The sequence below is a fragment of the Gossypium hirsutum genome, chromosome A05 (genome assembly GCF_007990345.1).
Source record: "Gossypium hirsutum isolate 1008001.06 chromosome A05, Gossypium_hirsutum_v2.1, whole genome shotgun sequence".
Classification (NCBI taxonomy): Eukaryota; Viridiplantae; Streptophyta; class Magnoliopsida; order Malvales; family Malvaceae; genus Gossypium; species Gossypium hirsutum.
In genome coordinates, this window is record NC_053428.1 from 16,436,518 (window position 1) to 16,451,533 (window position 15,016).

General features: G+C 32.7%; 2 protein-coding genes, 1 long non-coding RNA gene and 1 other non-coding gene across 4 annotated transcripts; 2 read left to right on the plus strand and 2 right to left on the minus strand.

The window, feature by feature from the left end:
- The first annotated feature begins 80 nt into the window (after nucleotides 1–80).
- LOC107914003 (nucleolar protein 12) lies at nucleotides 81–2,068 on the plus strand. Its single transcript, XM_016842704.2, has 4 exons — nucleotides 81–351; nucleotides 448–553; nucleotides 1,267–1,390; nucleotides 1,568–2,068. Exons 1-4 carry the CDS (start codon nucleotides 224–226, stop codon nucleotides 1,819–1,821), a joined length of 612 nt encoding a protein of 203 aa, XP_016698193.1. The 5' UTR covers nucleotides 81–223; the 3' UTR covers nucleotides 1,822–2,068.
- A 4,037-nt stretch (nucleotides 2,069–6,105) lies between these two features.
- LOC107914004 (calmodulin-binding protein 60 B) lies at nucleotides 6,106–10,296 on the plus strand. The gene is made up of 8 exons (XM_016842705.2): nucleotides 6,106–6,580; nucleotides 7,200–7,275; nucleotides 7,382–7,440; nucleotides 7,902–8,395; nucleotides 8,507–8,667; nucleotides 8,761–8,964; nucleotides 9,093–9,330; nucleotides 9,427–10,296. The coding sequence occupies exons 1-8, from the start codon at nucleotides 6,489–6,491 to the stop codon at nucleotides 9,999–10,001; spliced, it is 1,899 nt and encodes a 632-aa protein (XP_016698194.1). The 5' UTR covers nucleotides 6,106–6,488; the 3' UTR covers nucleotides 10,002–10,296.
- A 2,604-nt stretch (nucleotides 10,297–12,900) lies between these two features.
- Nucleotides 12,901–14,425, minus strand: LOC121229413 (uncharacterized). The gene is made up of 2 exons (XR_005927149.1): nucleotides 14,076–14,425; nucleotides 12,901–13,917 (listed from the first exon to the last, which is right to left on the minus strand). It is a non-coding gene; the product is annotated as an uncharacterized lncRNA (long non-coding RNA).
- A 284-nt stretch (nucleotides 14,426–14,709) lies between these two features.
- TRNAD-GUC (transfer RNA aspartic acid (anticodon GUC)) lies at nucleotides 14,710–14,781 on the minus strand. The gene has a single exon. It is a non-coding gene; the product is annotated as a tRNA-Asp (tRNA).
- Between the last annotated feature and the right edge of the window lie 235 nt (nucleotides 14,782–15,016).

Sequence of the window (15,016 nt, forward strand, 5' to 3'; positions counted from 1 at the left end):
AGAAAAAAAGGGAAAGGAGCGTGGCGGGTAATGATTGCGCCATTTAGGATTTCCAATCCGTCCACTGTCGAGTTTGTTTGGGTTGAAAGATAAAATACTGGACCGGGTTAATAACCCAAAACATGCCACGTTGAGCCCAGACCTAAAGCCTGTCTCCAAAACCTCGGCTCGTTAAACCTCACATTGCAATCTAGGGAGAGACGAAGCTGCTCTGTTTGCTGCCATGGGAGGAGGAGAAGAATACGAAGAGGAAGCACCGGTGCTACAATCGAAGCCCCGAGGCCGCCACATAAAGAAAAGAGCTCTCAAAAACAAAGCACTCTCCGTCTCTTTCAACGAGAAGGATCTCAGGTACCATACCACGCGCATAACTCGTTCTTTATTCCAATCTAGGTAAAAAGGCTAATATTTGCTTTGCTTTGCTTTGATAATTGGTGAATTGGTAAGGGATTACGTTTCTGGGTTTCACAAGAGGAAGAAGAAGCGAAGAAAGGAAGCCCATAAGAAGCAAGAGCAGGCTGAACGACGCAAGCGTATTGAACAGCGCAAAAAGGTTTTCCTTTTCTTCCATCTTTTTACCTGTTTCGGACGATGCTATTGTATTTCGATTCAAATCAAATGTCTTCAAACTGCAGCTAATATTTGTTAGATTTGCACTTTTTGCCATAGTGGTTGCTTTAAAATCGAATAGTTACGGCTGTTGAAATATATCAAGGAAATTAGTTCAACGAGTCTATTCCATTTCCCTATGCAAATAGAAACCAATTATCATAGGCATAGCCACTCGGAAAGGATTGTCACCATTAATCTGCCAATGAGATTTGAATAACAAGATTGGGAGAAACCTTGTTCTTCCTTTTCATTCCCACCTTTGCAATGAAATTAGACTTATGTTGCTCCTATTCTTCATTTTCTCTAAAGAATTCATGTCCAATGCTTGTAGCAGACAAACATTCAAACATGTGTACTGGTATAGATTCTTCAGATATATGGGAAAAACTTAGAAAACATTAAGCATTCTGTGCAAACACATACCAATATTTGACAATCACCCCCCGAGTTCGAGTAACATAGCATTATACAAGGAATTGGAGGATCTCTCCAGGAGTTCATGTATCTGCTTTTAACCCTAGTGGATTCAAGCATTTAACTTTGTGTGTTATGTTTGCTGCATACAGAGTCTACTTAGTTTTATGTTTGTATTTGGCTTTCCTATCTAACTTGAAAACAATCCGAAGTTACTTCTTTGGTTGGTGAAATCATCAGAGAAAGTTAGAAAAAGAATTTGCCCTATATGGGGGAGCACTTCCCAAGACAAGCTCGGGACCTGATGGAATTGATGAGAACAACGAATATGATGAACAAAGAGAGCCAATTGCATCAGTTTCTGGTATATTTCTAATCCTACAAACTGATGGATTCACAAGCTACTATAATGTTTATCGACTATAGAGGACAATGGTTTTCTTTGCTTTCAATCGCTATATTGCACTGGCATTTTTATGATACAAAGCTCAAACGTATTGCTTATCTTATTATGCGGTCGGCTTTTGTTTATCTGTGGAAGGGACAACTATGTATGATGGTGGAAACATGACAGTCACTGTGATTACTAGTGAGATTTCTCGTGAGGAAGAAGATTTCACTAGTGCAAAGACTCAAACTACGATGCTCAGATCAGTCGGAGATAAAGTTGATAAAAAACTCGCCTTACCTGTGAGCAAAAGTAAACCCCTCAAGAGAGTTGCTAGACACAGACCTAAGCCACCAAGTAAAAGAGAGAAAAATAAGGGGAAGAAAAGGAGCAAGAACTCGCATTGACTTCTAAATCGGACAAATTTTTCAGTAGACATGGATACTTGATGTTATTTTATATGGAAGGGTGTAATGCAAAGTTTTAACAGCCCGGATGGATTGGCGATCTGGGGGTGACCCCTATGTTGTCTCTATCCTGTTTCTTCTCCTACTGCCTAGTTTGAAGTTTGGTTCAATGGGAAAACTCCCACTTGCAGTGTATGAATATTTTCCCTTTTGCGTTCTAATATTGAAGAGATTTATTTTTGTTCCACCACCCACTTGAATGCATTTCCAGACTCCCTACATCAAAAGTATCAAGGCTTTTGCTTAATTACTCTGTTTTTCCTCTCTTCAATTAAGTAATTACTTTGGCTGAAGATAAAAATGGCCATAGGAGGTAGCTACTACACTTTTCTTTGAAATACATGCTGAACAAGATCTGCAACGCATGATCAAAGACATCTTTTAAAAAAATAATCTAACCATGGAATGATACACTTTACCATATTCCATTTTTTTTTTCTCACTAGTGAATTATTTTGAAAGATTTTAACTCGTATACCTTTAAAGAATTATAACATAAAATCAAATCGATCCAAAAATTCACATACACCCTTGTTGCAATTTAAGATTTATACTAGCAATTAGAAATGAAGGGATTCATTGTTTTGCAAAAAAAAAAAAAAAAACACATTTCCAATCATTCTTAATTTCAACATTAAGAAAATTGATTCCTCTAAAAAGAGTAGAGCGATTTTGAAAGCAAGGAACTAAGAATAATTAATTATAGTGTTAATATTTTCTGTCAATTAAACAAAATTTTAATTGGTATTAATAGCAAATTTAGCTTCCAATTTTTATATATTATCTACAAATATTGACCAAATGTGTAAATATTGAAAGCTAAATTTATTATTATACCAATAAAAAATATGTACAACAAATGAAAACTTTAATATTGTAATTAATTGTCATTAGTTGCTCACTTTTGAAATTGACAATGATTAAATTGATCTAATTTTTTTAAAAAGACTAAATTGCTTAATATCGAGATTCACAATGTTTTTTTTTTCTATTGAGAGTGAAATATTATATTTTATATATACACTATTACAAGTAAAAAAAATTCAACACAAATTTTTTACATTTGGTAACATTAGAAATTTTCATATTTTAAATTAATTTTCAAAACAAAATTTTCATATTAATATCACTGATATTAAAGTTTATCCACATTTAAATTAATGCATATAATCTAAATTCAATCTTATTAAAGTTTAAATTATTATGTTTTAAAAAACAATATATAATATGAATTAAAATTTATCTAATCTTATTGAATTAATAAGATCTCTAATTAAGTTGGCGTCACAGATTAATCATGTGCCAACTCGATTAGAAAATTATTACTATACCCTTTTATTAGATGATTACTATTATTATTTTAATAATTTCTTTTATCTTCTCTTACTTTTATATTTTTAAAATAAAATAATTAAAAATTCACATGAATTTATGTTTAATGGAGTTATGAACTTGTGTATACAATGTTGGATATAAAAATCAGTTACGTCTTGTAAACAAAACATTAAGGGATATTATCTCATTAAGTCCTTTTGTGTTTTAACAGCTTTCTTTGTGGAATTCCATCTCACCATTTTATTTATGTAGTCCTCTGTATTTATCAATGGATTTAAATTGAGGCTTAATTAAAATACAAATTATGCCATTAAAATTTTCAGTGTTTTTATAATTTTTTTTAAAAGTTCTATCTCAAAAATTCATTTTGTAGTTGTCCATCTTATTTGAAGCTTAATTTTTTTATTAAAAAAAATTGAAAAATAAACCCTCACATATTTTATTCATTTTTTAAAATTTAACATCAATACAATTAATAATGAAAATATTCATAGTATTAAATAAAATTTTTTAACTAAACATATATTTCTTATAATATTCCTAAACAATTCCTTTGAATATTATTTCCTTTTTTATATATTAAAAATTAGTGAAAATAATAAAATAATTCTTAAATGCATTAAATTAATTACTTTTTCCCCTTAGTGATGGAACTGAACTAAATATTTTGGATCTTTTGAATTAATCGCAAACATATTTGGATAATATCAAATATAACTCCACATATTTGCTAATTAATTTGTGCATATTAAAATTTAGTGAAAAGCAATAAAATAATTCTTAAATGCATTAAATTAATAATCTTTTGAATTAATTCCAAACATATTCAGGTACTATCAAATATAACTTCACATATTTACTAATTTTAAAATAAAAAATAAATTAAGAAAAAAATTGAATAAAAATAATATGAAGCATGTTCAATAATTTAAGGAAATTTGTATACTTCATTTTTCACCTTACAAATAATGAAGTTGCAAACACGTATAATTTTTCAACATAAAATTAAAAAAATTAAACTAAAATTGACACAAATCGATCATAAATCATAATATAAACTATCAAGAATGTAAAAGTTAAAAATGTATTTTTTTAAATTTTTTTCAATTATCATATTTTTCAAATTGTTAGAAATTTTGCAATAATTTTTTAATAAATAAGTGTAATACATTTTGAATTTATATATACAATCAAAACTGTGCATTGCACATGAAGACAAACTAGTGTATATATATATACTATAAGGTTGTTATGTTTTTAATGTGTTCATATTATAAAAATTTGACATGTGTTAAGGAAAAAAAAGCATTTATAGAAGAAAAAATTACAATCTAAACCCTTAAACCTTTTTTATATAATTTTTAATGGCGCTTTACAAGTTATATTTTTGTAATAAATCTTTCTAATTTACAAGTATTCAATAATTCAACTTACAATTTTACATAATAAGTGAATGTAAATTGCTTCCTATATTCAATTATTAATAATGTTACAAATAAATTATTGGTGGTCACAAAATTAAATTTAATTAGTAATCTATATTCACTTATTAATAATTAAAACTAAGTTAGAAATACTTGTATTTAATAATTTAAACTAATTAATAATTTGTAAGTGATGAGATTTTGACTTCATAATATTTACATTACAGTTTGAATCTAGTACGGGGATAATATTTATATGAAACCTTCACAGATATCCTCATTTATTTTAAGATCTAAACCTAATTCAATTTAAAATGAGTGATTCATATAAAAATAAAACTCTCCCAATAATATTAACTATACTTTAAAATTTAAACTTAAGAAAAAATCCCTTAAGACTTCTAGCTTTTGATTTCAACCAGAATTTTACCTAACGTTTTAAAATAATTTTTTTCCGACATAATTGAAGTTTGTGAAAAGAATAGGTCTATCTGATCTGATAGTCATTATAATTTGGTTGCATGACTGATCCCGTCCCGGGTGTTTTGTCTGGTTGAGAATAAATGGACCAAAAATGCTGCCTTTTTTTAAAAAAATAGAATAAAATCCGTCCGAGGTCTTTGATGAAATGATAGAGGAAATGATGGTTATGTTTGGCCTCTGTTACCTTTTAACATAAAATTTTGCTTAAACCACTACAATGGATTGGAAGCTAGTTAACTAAGCCAGACAAAACAGCCCCCCTCATGATTAATACCACAAAACAGACCCCCCAATGATTAATACCTATGTGAAGTATTTGATTATGATTAGGTTAAAATTTGTCATAACCCTTGTACTATTTGAAAGTTAAAAATTTTCTCTTTGTATTTTTATTTTTAGAATTTTATTTTTTTATTTTTTAAATTTTAAAATTTGAGTCTAGTTATTAAATTTTAAAAATTAAATTGAAGTTTATTATAACATATTATTTTGGTTACATAGTTATGAGGTGATTTTTTTTTATAAATTGTTATACCAATAAAGTTAACAAAATAATTTAATAATATTAACAATTGGACCTGAAATTTAAAATTTGAAAAGTAAATGAATTAAATTTATAAAATTAAATATAAAGAGACTAAATTATAAATTTTCAAAAGATAGAGGGGCTTATAACATATTTCAAATTTATGTTTATTATGTATGGATAATAGTAATACGGAAAATAAACCTGTATGCGAAATCGACAGAAATTCAAACAATTTCGTAAACGTAACAGTGCTGATCACGTACGTATACGAACCAGCAATCATTACTCCTAACTACGAAGTTGAAATTAACCGCAAATAATTACAAACAAGTACAGCGTAGAATCGAACGGTTCTGTAAAAGAAGGGAAAAAAAAAGAACCACGAAGATCATAGCTGAGCGGGGACGACCGTGCGAATTTTGTAAAGAGATTCCTAAACAGATTAGCCACAGTGCCAAAGCCATCACTGTGAGTAAACACAACATTGTCCACAACGCAATAACGACAACGAAAGTTCGCCGACGTTTCCTTGAACCTTCTCTTCCTAAAATCCAATTCCCTCGCTTTTCACTTTACTCCTCCTCTCTTTTTCTTTTTCAAAAAGGAAAAAAAAAAGGAGAGAGAGAAATTTTATTCTCTTTTTTTTTTTGGGTGGATAAAAATCGAATCACCTTTGAAGAGAAAGAGAAGTGTTTTTCGAGTTTGGGGTTTTGTTTTTTTTGAGAAATGCAAAGTTCAAAATAAGATAGGAGAAGAGGGAAAAGAAAGAGAGAGAGAGGTGTTTTGTTGTGTTAGTAGTTTCTGGGCAACCAAACAGGGCTGAGTTTGAAAAAAAAATGCAAATGAAGTATATGGCGAGAGAGAAGAGAGGTTTAGATTCGAGTTCTGGTGATGAAGGGCCTGACAGGAAACGACCTGCTCTTGCTAGGTCTCTTCACTCTCTTCTCTTTTCTCAAATCAAACATTTTGTTGATTTTGTATTATATTTATTTATATTGGGTGCAATGTGGTTAATGTAAGGATACAGTTTTAATTGAATTCCGAGTTCAGTAAATTGAATCTGAAACATGCTATGCATTAAATGGTTTACTTTAGATTCTGTTAGACGTTATTGGAATTTGGAATAGCCAATATATATATTTAGACAAAAACTCTTAAACAGCTTTCTCAGGGAATAAAATCTATTCTTTTAAAAGAATAATTTTGGATTATTCTGGTTTAATTATATATAAAATATAAAGAGCATGGAGACCATAGTTGTGTTGTTTCATTACGAGCCAAATGAAAAATGGGGCATGGGTGTTAGTGCCAGTTGCAGTGTTTTGACTGACCGAGCTTAGTAAAACCATAAAAAAATATAAAATAAAATAAAAAAAACCTGTCTTTCTTGCCTCGACTTTGTTTTTTTGTAAAATATATGAAAAACGAGCAACTTTACTACCGAGGAATCAAGATTTGATGCATAGTTTTAAATGGTGTTTGGGTTCATCCTTGTGTCAAACTGCTGCTAGGTTTTTTGGTAACATAAAGCTTTGACATTGATGCAGTGTGATTGTTGAAGCACTGAAGGTGGACAGTCTGCAGAAACTTTGCTCATCATTGGAGCCTATTCTTCGGAGAGTTGTAAGATTCCGTTTTTATTCTTCTCTTTTGATCTTCTTTCCATATTCTCATTTTGAAGCTGATGTTCTATAAACTCAAACACTTCTGGTCTGGGTAATATGAACAGGTCAGTGAAGAAGTGGAACGTGCTTTAGCAAAGCTGGGCTCTGCCAAGCTTTCGGCTAAGTATGGAATTCCTTTTTTTCATTTTTGGTTCTAAAATTGCAATAATAATACAAGAAGAAAATGGTTTCAATACCTTTGGAAAACTTTCTTTTTAATCATTGCTCTATCTCCCAATAAAATTTTATTGCAAAAATAATCAGGTTTGGAAAAACACTTACATTGTACTAGCGCGTTTGGTTTTTCTTTCACTTATGTGCCCCATCACTGTTCATCTAATCACAACATTATTGCCTATTATAAACCCGTTGGTTGCATTCATTCTCATGTTATTTGGCTTCAAATTTCATCTCTTCTTCTCTTGATTATTCAGAAATCTGGTGACAGTTGCTCCTACTGATGCAGTTTTTCCCCGCATTGTTCCAATTAATGTGTTTTCCCGTTACCATTAAGAGTATTTTTGTGAGGAGTTTTTGATGATTCTGCATTTATTTTTCGTACTCACAATGGTTTAGAAAATGCAGGTCTTCTCCTAAGTGGATAGAAGGACCTGATGGAAGAAATTTGCAGCTGCACTTTAGATCCAGGTTGTCCCTTCCTCTGTTTACAGGAGGGAAGGTCGAAGGGGAGCAAGGTACCGCTATCCATATCGTCCTGGTCGATGCAAACACCGGTCATGTCGTAACATGCGGTCCCGAATCCGTAGCCAAGCTTGATGTCTTCGTGCTCGAGGGTGATTTTAACAATGAAGATGACGATAACTGGACTGAAGAAGAATTTGACAGTCATATCGTCAAGGAGCGTGAAGGGAAGAGGCCACTACTAACTGGAGATCTGCAAGTAATGCTCAAGGATGGTGTAGGAACACTAGGGGAGTTGACATTTACTGACAACTCGAGCTGGATTAGGAGCAGGAAATTCAGGCTGGGGCTAAAGGTTGCCCCTGGTTGTTGTGATGGTATCCGTATTCGTGAAGCGAAAACAGAAGCCTTCACCGTTAAGGATCACCGAGGAGAATGTGAGTGTTCTTAAATTTGGTTATAAAACAAAGCATCCGTATTTGTGCAGTGAAAACAGACTTAAAAGCCAGTAAACCATTGTCTATTTCCTTTTTGTTTTCACTTAACAGTATATAAGAAACACTATCCACCTGCGTTACACGATGAAGTGTGGAGAATAGAGAAGATTGGCAAAGATGGGTCGTTTCACAAGCGGCTCAATAAAGCTGGGATCTTTACAGTTGAAGACTTTCTACGACTTGTGATTAGGGACTCGCAAAGGCTGAGAAATGTAAGGCTTCTTTGTCTCATCCTCTAATCTCAATCATATTTTAATTCTGCTTCTTCTTCTTTCTGTAACTAAATTTTGACCCATTTCTTGTAGATTCTTGGAAGTGGAATGTCTAATAAGATGTGGGATGTTCTGGTGGAGCATGCAAAAACTTGTGTTCTAAGTGGGAAACTTTATGTTTATTACCCTGATGATGTGAGGAGTGTTGGCATAGTCTTTAACAGCATCCACGAGTTGAGTGGCCTAATTGCTAATGGACAATTTTATGCAGCTGATTCTCTTGCAGACAACCAGAAGGTAAGTATATACTTGCATTCATCTTCAAACCGGTTCAGGCTACAGAAGAAAATGGAACGTTATCTACTACTCTTAATTTTTACTATATGATAATTAATTGAAATGGCTTTGTTTTTGGCTTCTTGCAGGTTTACGTGGATGCTTTGGTGAAGAAAGCATATGAAAATTGGATGCATGTTATAAAGTATGATAGTAAATCTCTGCTAGGCTCTAAGGAAGATGACAGTGCAGGTCCTTCACAAGCCAATGTTCCAATGGATCCACAAGGTTATCCAATTTCAATCAACCAGCAACACACTCTACCAACCCTGTCAGTTCCAGTTCCTTCAGAGCAGCCTCCTATAGATTCTAGTCTAAATGTTGGAGGTAATGAAATTTTCACTTTTTATATGCTGTCTGCTGTTCAGCTTGTCCGACTGCTATATATTAAGTTTGTCTTGACTGTGTTGTTTGTCTCCCTAGGTTATGACGATAGTATGGCGGCGAGAATGTCAATGCAATCACAAAATGTGCATCTTCATGCTCAGAATCAGTTCAGTGGCTCTTCATTCACTCTACAAAATCCTTTGGTCAGTGGTACACACCAGGTCCTGGTTCCAGGACATGACAATGAGCCAGCTCTTGGTCCATGTCAATCGTCCATGCCAGGTTTCCACGAGGGCGGGACATCACACATTCCTACTTACAAGGGAATCGATGATTTCTTCTCAGAGGAAGAGATTAAAATGAGAAGCAATGAAATGCTTGATAATGAAGACATGCAGCATTTGCTTCGTATCTTTAACATGGGAAGCCATTGCCATGCTACTCCTCCTCCTCCTCCTCCCTTTAATGCTATTGAAGATACTCATCCGTATCCCTCAACATATATGCCGACCCCATCCCTGGCTTACGGTTTCGATAATGATGCTTCACGTTCGTCAGGCAAAGCCGTAGTGGGATGGCTCAAGCTTAAGGCAGCTCTGAGATGGGGCATCTTCATTAGGAAAAAGGCTGCTGAAAGACGAGCACACCTCATCGAGTTAGATGATTCGTAGATTATATCTATAGGCTCCCAAGTCCAACCAAAGCAAGAAGGACTCAAAAGACATTTAGGTTTGTTGGCAGGGTCTGGCTGCCATCAATGAACTATTCCTGTTTGTACATTTCTTGTCTGTACAGTATGCTTCCATCCTAAACTAGTAAGGTCACAATCCTGGTGGAGGCTAGAAATGTTAGCAGATGTAACAGATGTATGTTACTAGTCTAAGACATATAGATGACCAGCATCTATTGTTTTATGTTGAGGTCTAACGAAATAAAAACAAAGTAAGGCAACGTTTATTTGTGTTAGTGATAAGTGATAACATTGCCTGAGCAAAATCTCACTGCTGTATAAATTAATGGGACTATGTTTTTATTTACCCTGCAATGGCGGTTCATAAAAGGGACCAAAAAGAAAAGGAGTGATATTCGTTGTGGCAGTTATGGAATTTTATAGGGCTAAACACGTTATCCACGAGTGCATGGATTACTACAGACCAATAATTGCGAGTGAAATGTTATAATTCGAGGATTGAGGAACGTTGACGTGGGAAGACGTTTAAACTTTAAAGAGAGTGAGTCCAAGTATAGTTGAGAACATGATGCGCGGATCTGGTCCCCAACAGGACAGGAGATTCCAACTCACCCTTTCATGTCTTTTCATTAGTAGTTTTCAATAGGGTGTGCATAATTCGGGTAAAACCGAAAAAATTCGGTTAACCGACCGAATTCGGTTAATCGGTCGGTTAACCGAATTTTTTCGGTCGGGGATCGGTTAATTTTTTTATGATTTTTCGGTTAACGGTTAATTCGATACCGGTCGGTTAACCGAAAATTTTCGGTTAACCGAAAAAATTAATAAATAAAATTATCCAACCCAACCCAAACTCAATTACCCAACCCAATAAAACTAAAACTAAAGTTTACCCAATTACCCAATCCAATAAAACTAAAACTAAAAGACAACCCAATTTACTAAAGTCTAAAACCCAATTTACTTTAATAATTTATAAATTTTTTAAATTTTAAAAATAAAAAATAAAAAAAATTCGGGTATTTTTCGGTAATTCGGTTAATTCGGGTAATTCGGGTAATTCGGGTAATTTTTAACCAAAAATAAAAAATACATAATTTTCGGTTAATTCGGTTAACCGACCTTATTAACCGAAAAAATTTCGGTTCGGTTAAATTTTTTTAAAAAAAAATCGGTTCGGTTAACGGTTAAAATTTTTGGAAGGTCGGTTAATTCGGTTATAGTAATTTCGGGTCGGTTAACCGGTCGGTTAACCGAATGAACACCCCTAGTTTTCAATGGATATCGTCGCCTCTGCCATTATCCCATCGCTCTCTTGTTTTCTTCTGCCGTATGCAAAACAGTAAGGACTCGTGTATGCTTTGATGAAACGACATGGATATCTACGGTAGGTTCTGCTACCCATTTTACTTTGATGAAAATCTATTGCTTTGTTTCTCAGTTCTACGCATTTTACTTTTTGTTAATAGAATTTTTTATATCTATTAACAGGGGTGAAAGTAAAAAATTTGGATTCTGGGTTAATTTTTTTAAATTAAATGTTTATAAAAATTCATATAAACTAATATGTTCTTTCTCTACATCATTGATAGACTTTATTTAAAAATATTTTTTATTCATGTAATAAATTTAAGTCTTTAAATACATAAAGGTTTTCATCAAGTAAGCATACAATTAGAATTTTTTTTCACAAAAACAAAAATCACTTTGCTTTTTGGTATAAGAATACAATATTTTAAGCACAAGATTCACAATAATCACACTAGCAACAACAATTTTTAAATAAAAAGTTTAATTTCTAATCAATATTAAAAAAATTCAAGATTATAAATATAATTATTTCAAGTATTTATAAATACAATCATTACTAATTTCTTTAAGGATTTGTATTAATCAGCCTCTAAAAATTATTATTCGATCACGATGCTAGTAATCTCATGTAAAATTAATATTCCAAAATCATTCACTAAATGAAAAACTCAATCTTGCAAAAATAATTCCTAATTTATCATAAGAAAAACTAGAATCTTAATTTTTTTTTTAGATATTAATCAATAAGGCATGAAAAGAAAAATTAAGAAAGAGTTGTTACTAAGTTAGACAGACCAACATGAAAATATTGAAAATTTGAACATCTATCTTGTAAAGATATTAGAGAGAGCGCGAGAATAAAAAAATTTTGAGAGAAAAATTATTTGTGTTAGAAGAAAATAAATGGATTAGAGATTTTTAGATTTTAATGTGGGAAGAAATTTATTTATTTTTATATAAAATAATTCCTTTTCAATTTTTTTTTATGGTCAATACATCAATTATATATTTTTGATGGGTTTGATAAACATATTAAATCCAAGTTAAATTTAGAGTGAACAAAGCTATCCTAACTTCCACAAAATTGGAACCAAGACAACGAGAATAGTTGTACGGTCTCAATTTGAAATTTACTACCCAAGAAACATGAAAGGGAGAGAGGAGGTAACAGGTGATTTGCATCATTGTGATATTGGATAATGTACTTGGTTGAAAATAATCCATTGAATTATTCAACATATTATACTTAAGAGGCTGTCAAATGAAATCTACTGCTTAGATTAATGGCATGTCTTATTCTGAGCAGCTGAGTTCCTGATCAGCTCCTATTTAAAAGCCTCCATGAAACAGACATGTATGCATGGCCCTGTGTCCCTACAATGGCATCAAATTCTTCTGCAGTTTTACTTTTTCATTTCTTTAGCCCCAAAAAGAAAGGGAATTATTCTTATGCTAATAACCAGAAGCTAGAGTAGGGTAAAGGGATGGACTCTTTTCTTTTTAAACCTTTGCATCCATTTTTTTTTTTACGAAAGCTCAAAGTTTAGCACTCGGAAAAAGTGTGTAGCTACTTTGAAAATAGAACATGCTTTGTCAATAAGCTGTGTGGACAGTACATTATCCTTTTAAAATTCAAAATACCTTAAAAAACGATAAATATCATCTTCTACATGCATGCAGATAGACAAAAGTCGGAGGAGGTAGCAGTTATTCGGTATCCGATTCTCAAAACAGCATCTTCATCCACTATGTAGACCATGGCGCGCCTTCTTAAATACAGCAAATGTATAAGCTCTACACCTGCCTTTGGATTCTTTGGTATAGGAGATGTACACATTTCAGATCCTTCATGTTTGCCTGACAGGATTGATCTATTGCTTAAAAGAGACTCGAGGCCTATCTACTTGGATTCTGACTCAAATTTAAACACTACAGTAAATTATATTTTTATCAGGATAATTATTGTAAATCCTTAGCAGTCGGTACATGAGAATTAATTTCAACGATTTATATAATCCAATCAGTACGGTTGGATCTGGGTAGCTCAATTATAAATACAGCCCTTACATTTTTTTAGTTAAGAAAATTTTAAAAATATTTACTCAAACACTTGGTGCGATTTGTTAGATTAAAGTTTTAGCTCTATAAATGCTAACAACGGAGACTGAAAATATTAAAGAAAAAGATGATATGGTGTGACCAAGAGTAAGCAGAGCAATAATAATAAAGTTATAGGTAATTTTGTAAGGTCTAAGGACGTGAAGTGCAAAAAATTAACAGATGTCAAACCATGTAAAAGCTATAAATTTATTTTGAGCTTACAGTGATATTGAAATGTTCAAGGCACATTAGACAAAGGTAATCGGGGTTCACATACCTTGCTCCTGACGGTTTTTTTTTTAAAGATCTGTGTTCGATATTCGGGAATAGACACACAAGGAGCCCCTAAAGTAAAACCAAGCTTTTCACCTTAAATAAAGGTGATAACCATCAGGAATAGACAACAAAATAGCTTCCAAAGGAGCAGAGTCATCAGCACTATGCATTTTTCCCCCTTTCATATGTCTTCAGGTCATTAGCGGTATCTGAGGAAGAGCCACCAACTAATTGGAACGAAGATAAAGAAAATAACATGATGCTGACAATGTTTTAGTGATGATAATATGAAATTATATATAAATAGCATTTACAACTTTCACTTAAACATGGAAACAAATAAATGTTTGACCTGGGAGGAGAGTACCTTGTAGTAACTGACATAAAAAATAGCTGAAAACATAGATGCTGATAAAGATGGGAGAGCAAATACTGGAGCCGCTGGCCAGTTTTCTGGTTGAATACTGTTAAATGAAAGGAATGCAAATGAAATAAAAAGCAATCTCCAAGAGTGATGTTGCTAGATATATTAGCGGGATTCCATTTAAGACCCAGTTTCTTGGAAGCAAAGGGAGTAAAAAGGAAGGTGGGGAGATAGGCAGAGGAAAGTATCAAAATAATGTCCTCCTTTGCAAATGGTAGTCTTGCTAATAGATTACTTAACAACACATTAAGTTGTCTTAACTTAAAAAAACATTCCCATATATCTGCAGGAGTCGGTGCAAATAGTGTATGCTTCAGCATCTATAACTCAGATGCATGCAAAAAAATTCATTCGCCCATGCCATAAGTATATACGGGTAAATCAACAGTCACTGAAGGTGTGTTGATGCAAAGCAGGCAGACTTATCATTCAAAGTCATTGTTCATAAGCAGTGCAGTAGTGCATTTGTACGCTCTGATTGGCGATTGCTCAAGAACATAGTTAATATATGTAGTCTCATGCTGTGTGAAACACTTGTAAGTATCAAAATAAGAAAAACCCAAAAGAGTAATAAAATCGCCGTTGCCGGGGATCGAACCCGGGTCACCCGCGTGACAGGCGGGAATACTTACCACTATACTACAACGACTCAGTTGTCAATCTGGTCACGTATTAAACTTTTGTTTGTATATTCATGTAAACAACAATTCTCTTGAAAACTTTTATGAGTACGATGCTCTGAGAATAATAATTAGTAATAACTTATAATCTAAAGAAGAACCAGACAGGAAAATAAGATTGAGGTTTAACAGAGTTTAAAATTTCAAAACTTTTTCTTTCTAGGGGATAATTTTTCGAGTTACAATTTGTTCATTGTAACCCAT